Source organism: Pteropus medius, unplaced genomic scaffold (assembly GCF_902729225.1).
Source record: "Pteropus medius unplaced genomic scaffold, Ma_sr-lr_union100, whole genome shotgun sequence".
Taxonomy (NCBI): domain Eukaryota; kingdom Metazoa; phylum Chordata; class Mammalia; order Chiroptera; family Pteropodidae; genus Pteropus; species Pteropus medius.
The window spans coordinates 29,422,572-29,429,318 of NW_024354502.1; the positions used below are offsets into that span (position 1 = coordinate 29,422,572).

A 6,747-nucleotide genomic window follows, 5' to 3' on the forward strand; every position below is an offset into this window, starting at 1 on the left:
CCATTTGTTTGTTTTGGTTGTTGTTTGGAAAGATCTTGAGTTTAGGCCACCCTGTTTTTATCTTATCTTTACATTTTCCAGGTTTCAGCTGTTTTTTTTTTTTAAAGAAGGGCCCAACTCTGTATAATCTCATTGCCACAGATGGGTCAAAAGAAATCCTCACATCCCTGCCCCATCACTGAACATGACTTTTAGTAACATTTTGTACAAGAACAGGATGTTGGCAATTCAACTGTTAAACCTGTCTGTGATTATTCTTCCTTGAGATTACTCTGATGTCACCAGTGTAATTTGAGCCTGGAGCTTTTGTTCACACTTTAAATAGCAGTTCTGGAATGATTTTGCTACAGACTCTCTGGAGAGCCCCGGCAGGAGCTGAATTCCCAAAGATCTCCACATCGATGAAAGCAAAGTTGAGCCACCAAGCCGTCGTCGTCATGTCCACCTCGCTGCGAGTTAGCCCTTCCATCCACGGCTACCACTTCGACACAGCTTCGCGTAAGAAAGCGGTGGGCAACATCTTTGAAAACATCGACCAAGAATCACTACAGAGACTCTTCAAAAACTCTGGGGACAAGAAAGCAGAGGAGAGAGCTAAGATCATTTTTGCCATAGATCAAGATTTGGAGGAGAAAACACGAGCCCTGATGGCCCTGAAGAAGAGGACGAAAGACAAGCTTTTCCAATTTCTGAAACTGCGGAAATATTCCATCAAAGTTCACTGAGGACAAGAGAATGGATAAGAACATTATCCAGGAACAGACATTTGTGAGTCAATCGGTGAGACCTTAACATGCAGCATTGTGTTGCTGCCTTGCAAGCTTCTCCTCCGTCAGGACTCCGGAGGCTGGAAAGGAACAGAACAAACTGGTTACAAAGACTCCAACCAATTTCATCCCTGTGCCGTGACAGTGGAGAACAAAATGCTTTCAGCGAGGATTTGAAAACTCTCCCAGCGGGAAAGGACTGATGCCCGTGTCAGGAGAAGAGTCTGGATGAATGTAATGAGAACTGAAACTGAAGAAAACAGATGGCTGGGGAAGAATTCCAGCCAGGGTCTCTTTGTGGAGCCCTAGGACTTAAATTCGACCTGAACTTTTTTTTTTTTTCTTAACCAAACTGGGTAAGGGGAGGGAGAAGGGTGAGGGGAAACAGGGAGAGAGGATACCACGTTCCAATTGTTTACTGATCTTTTTTTTATTTGAATGTTCAAAATGTTGCAAGCTTCAATATTGTCTATTGGTATGGATTTTTAGAGATCAGTAATTGATTATTTATTTGCATTTATTACAATGCTGAAAAGTGCACCACATGGGTGTAAGTAGAAAGTGAAGGAGCTGCAGCAGCACCTTCAGCAGCTCAGTGAAACCAGACACCACCTTCTGGTCTGTAAAGGGTTTTTATGCATTTCAAACTGGTTGCACAAAAGTTAGAATAATGGGGTCCTTCAGAAGTCCGAAGTACTGTGAAAAAATTTTATAATTTTTTTATATTCTAGTTAATGCTAAAGTATAATCTAATTACATTTCTTACAGTTACTTCGATGAGCATTAGAAAGTGAATATGATACACTAAATAGTTTATAAAGATGCTATGGTATCTATAATTTATTATACATAACAAAAGATATGCAACCGTAATAAATTATTATAAACTTGGCTGCTCTTGGTCTGTGATGATTGGTAACAAAGAAAAAAATAAGATGGTAAATTATTACTATAAACTTTTATAAACTATTACAAACTTTTCTAAAGATTTTACTCTAAGAGTAAAAGATGATTTTCTACTGGCTTTACATTAATTGTTGAACTTTTTCAAAACAAATTTTTATACTTAATATTCTGGCAGTTTCTTTGTCCCAATTTTAAAATATAAGATATAGACATTGAAATTTATAGATGGACTCATCAACGTTGTTTATGTATCCATTGAGGGTGAGTTTTAAAAGGCTTTTTTCACCATATTTTTGAAAATTTTCCTCTGTGGCTACATTAGCTGTATATATTTGTACATTTATTTCTCCCAAAACAATATATTCTGGGATTAGAGTCTGAATTATGATCAAGACTCTGTGGATTATCAGTGTTTATTTAATATAAACCAATATGGGAATAACATTGCAATCTTTGCTTATTTCCTCATAAAAATATAATAAAACATTTCTAAGAAGGCATACATCAATGCCTACTACACTTTCCTTGCAGAGAGTTATAAAAGTTCTCCAGAAATTAAGTGTTTCAGAAACATCTACAAAGGTTTTTGAAAGTACTGATCATAGTAAAAAAAAAGGAGTGAATGACCTAAAATCTTTTGGGAGAGTTAGTCATGTTTTTAAATAATATATTTTTAAAAAAGAATTTAAGTGACCAAATCCATTTTTAAATGCTAATTGATTTGTTTACTGAAGATAATATAAAATTAGTCCATTAAAAAGACATTTTTTTACATGAGAGCATCTATGAAAACCACAAATTAACGTGCAGAATTGTGTGTGTGTGTTTCTAAGAGGAGTATTGATAATTTCCATCAGATTTACAAAGCTATTTATAACAATAAAGTAAATTAAGAACAAAAGAGGAAAAGCATAACAGGTGGGAGGCTCAGCTGGTGATGGTATTTTGGGATTATCCAAGTCGAGTCTGTACAGAGGTCCTCTTCTCCATGACTCTATGTTCCCATTCTTACAAACTAAGCTTGCTTAATGATCTTACCTAAAGTTTCTTCACAGGTACCAGGAATAAACTTCCTGCCTCTGATAGGGCCTCTCAGTGACACATTTTCTCTATCCATCTGGAATTCCCCCAAAACATTGATAAACCACTTGGAAACAAAACTTAGCAACTTACTCCTCCAGAATGCCTATTATACTCCATGCTTCCATTGAAAATGTTTAATTTATTTTCTATTGAAAGACTTTAAACACATTTTTCATATTAAACATAGTTCAAAGGTTGAAGTTATTATGCATGCATACTCATAACAATTTGCTCTGTTGTTTTCAATGTAAATCTTATCTATTTTTCACATTAGCTTGTACTCAGTTTTCTTGCAGTGTATTATCATTATTTTCTGATTGCAAGGCCATAACATGGGAAATAAATTTAAAAAGCAATCGGGATATGGTCCACAACAGTGCGAAGAATAATATCTCTTTAGGAGATTTTTTACACAAGCATGCTGTCCTTTCCTTCATGGAGAACAAAGTTGGAATCAATGTGATTGCACAAGGATGGTTTTTGACTTCATAATACTTTTATTATTTAATGTGAGGTGAAAGTAAACATTAGAACAGGTAGAATTAGTTCAGTTCAGAAACCCTTGTATGGCACAGGATGGCCAAATATATCTCAAGATATTTCATTATAATAGAAGAAATAAAAGTAGCAAAGGTGACATAGCTCGTTAATAATGTTTGTATCATCAGGGTGATAGTAACAATTTTCAGAGTGTTTACTATTCATTAGACAATTTCTAAGTGTTTTATGCATTAAATCATTTAATTAGTGCTGTGACATAAGAGCAGGTGTGTGCATGCATTTGCATATGTATATGGTACACAGAGTACAGAGAGTACAGAGTACTCTGTGTACCATATACATATGCAAATGTATATGAATGTATATGTATGTAAATGAAGTTCAGAGAGATGAAGTAACGTGCCAAACAACACACAGACAGCTAATGAGGCCAAGAGTCAAATCCAGGAAGGCTTGCTCCAAAACCTTCGTTCCTAAACACTAGATTAGACTGCTTCTCTAGGAGAAATTAAGCTTCTCTCCTTTCTTTTTCTTCTTTAAAATGGTAATTACTTATATACCAGTAAGTCAGAAAGACAGGAAGGCTTGGCTTCTGAGAAATCACTTTGATCTGACCTGTGTCAATTTATTTGGCATTTGAATTGCATGGGGAAAGCTTCTTAGTCATTTTAATTGTATCAAGGGTTTCTTAAATGTAGCCTTTCAAATCCGCAGTTAAAATAATACCTGGGTTATCATCTTGGAATGAAAGACCCCATCTAAGTTCTCTTCCAGTTGTCAGTCAATGCTTTGGGTCTCAGTTTGTTCATTAGGGAAGATCAGAATCTGTAGATTCATTATTTCATTTCAGTCAGTGTTTAGCCCCTTAGTTTACCTCCCTGGTCCACAGAAGAGGAGGGTTTATATCTGTAGGAGTTTCCAACAAATGGGAATTATTGAAAAAGGAGCCCAGGACACACAACTGCCTGATATTTTTTTCCCATTGTCACAGGGTAATCAGAGGATATGATTGAGGGTCCCTTGGAAAGCCTAACGAATAGATAAATGATTAAGCCATGGCCTAGGAATCATGTGGCCTTTCAGGGTTTTTCATCTACCCTTCTAAACTTCACATAAGAGTTTCCTAGGATGGCACAAAACTGAGTTAATTTAACTCCCATTCTCACACACGAGGAACTGTGAAGTGTAATCAGGGTTTGTACCTTATTCATTCATATAACAAAAATATGGTAAGCACCCACATGTGTGTGCTACCACAGTCAGAATAGATCTCTATTATTCTTATTAGAGGAGCCAGAAAATGTTTTAAAATAATTATAATACACACACACTAAGACACACGCGCTCACACACACACTAAACATTTACAGTCCTTCAAAGAACACAGCAGTTTACTTCCTGAGTCTTTTATCCTCATCTGCGGGCAGCAGCATTCTGTTAAGCAAATTCCGCTAGACTGAGACTGAAGTTCTGGGTTTTTTCCCAACTGTGCCGTAAGCAAATTCCTTTTTTATCTCTGGATTTCATCCGTTAAGGGAACAAAAGGGATTTGAGAGAATGATGTCTAAGATCTTCTTCATCTCATATTCTACATAAATGGAAAATAATAACTGTGCCACCTTAAATGATAAGACTTCTTTCTTGATCAGTTGGTATTTTGTATATGGTAAGAATTTTTCTTAAATAAGACAAAAGCCTAATTTAAAAGTTTTGATTACTGATAATGGTTGCTTAAGGCAGAATGTGAGGGAAATAACTTTCTGTGGATCCATTTATGTTTTTAATAGTCTGCCCCTTTTCTGGTGGGTGCCTATGGTAGGACTGGCTATTAATATTATGAGTACCTCTTCCACATCCAAGCAATGACAGCCACTGGGAGTGAGAATCATAATCGCCTGTGTCATTTTAAAAAATATAGATTCCTTTCTTTCTCTGTCTGACTTTTTCACTTAGCATAACACTCTCTAGGTCCATCCATATTGTCACAAATGGAATGGTAAGATTTCATTCTTTTTTATGGCCTAGTGACACTCCACTGTATATATGTCCTACCTCTTCTTTATCTATTCATCTTTTAATTGGAGTATCGAATCCATTTACACTTAAAATAATCATTGATAAGTATGTAGTTATTGCCATTTTATTAATTGTTTTCTGATTGTTTTTGTAGTTCTCTGTTCCTTTTTTATTCTCTTGCTCCCTTTTCTAGTGGATTGATGACTTTCTGTAGTATTGTGGTTAGATTTCTTTTTCTTCATTTCTTGCATATCTCTTTTAGATTTTTGTTTTGACCTTACCGTGTGCTTCATATTTACCAAATACTATATTATTTCACTTTAGATTTTGGAATCTAAAACACAAAATAAATGAAGAAAAAAAAACAAAACAGAAACAAACTCATAGATACAGAGAACAAATTGATGGTTGCCAGATGGGAGAGAGTTTGGGGTGCTGGGGGAAAATAGTGAAGAGATTAAGAAGTGCAAATTGATAGTCACAAAATAGTCATGAAGATGTAAAATACAGCTTGGAGAATATAGTCAATAATATTATAATAATTATATATAGCGTCAGGTGGGTTCAAGACTAATAAGGGGATCACTTCGTAAGTTATATGAATGTCTAACCACTATGCTTTACACCTGAAACTAATATAATTTTGAATATCAACTGTAATTGAAAAAATGTTTAAGTCTTTAATAAATAAATAATTTAAAAATGTTTATATAGATTTGTGGTCCCAAACTCTCTGGGCATTGGGCCCAGTAATGGGTATTTTCACAAAGCTCCATAGTGAGCCATGAAGAATATTGGATGTAGGGAACCATTTCTTATGTTACAGTTGCATGTTCTGTTAATGATATTTCTTAATATAAGACTAAAAAGAATTTGATTTTATGGCATTAGCTGGAGTTTTTCTTACAATATTAATTCTGTCATTAATTGAAAAATCATACCCCAAAAGAATATATTTTGAGGAGAATATAAAATTTTTTGAATTTTAACAATTGCTGTGTGTGTAGATTAATGCTTTCATTACTTTTTATGGGATTTCTTTTTCTTGAATATCAGTCTAATATTTGCCTACGTTGATACGTGTATGTTTTTAGCAAGATAAAATCTTCTGCTTTCTAACCACTAACTTTTCTTCTTATTTTCCTGCAAGTTGTCCATGTTTAGTATTTCTGTCTAGTTTTATCATCTGAAAGATTTGGGAGACTTCCGCTGATCTCAGAGTGACAAAGGAGCCACAGTATCTGAAGTGATATTTGTAAGAACATCTTCCCCTACTGATATTGTAGAATACCTCTGGCAGTGCAGTTGTCTTCAAACCTACTCTCATTAGAATCTCCTGAGGGACACTTTAGAACCCAGATCCTTGGATTTAATGATTCAGACTTTCTGGGGCTGGTCACCTGCTATCTCTGTTTTTAAACCACTCCGCAGCTGATGTTGCTGCAAAGTCAGATTGAGAACCACTGACCTAGAT

General features: G+C 35.2%; 1 protein-coding gene across 1 annotated transcript; it reads left to right on the forward strand.

Annotated features, from left to right (window-relative positions):
• Positions 1–319: 319 nt before the first annotated feature.
• TCIM (transcriptional and immune response regulator) lies at positions 320–1,659 on the forward strand. Its single transcript, XM_039853660.1, has one exon. The coding sequence runs from the start codon at positions 336–338 to the stop codon at positions 723–725; it is 390 nt and encodes a 129-aa protein (XP_039709594.1). The 5' UTR covers positions 320–335; the 3' UTR covers positions 726–1,659.
• Positions 1,660–6,747: the final 5,088 nt, after the last annotated feature.

What these genes read in the sequence shown, in the direction of transcription:
- TCIM (XM_039853660.1), top strand. Translation starts at nt 336, where the DNA reads ATGATTTTGCTACAGACTCTCTGGAGAGCCCCGGCAGGAGCTGAATTC.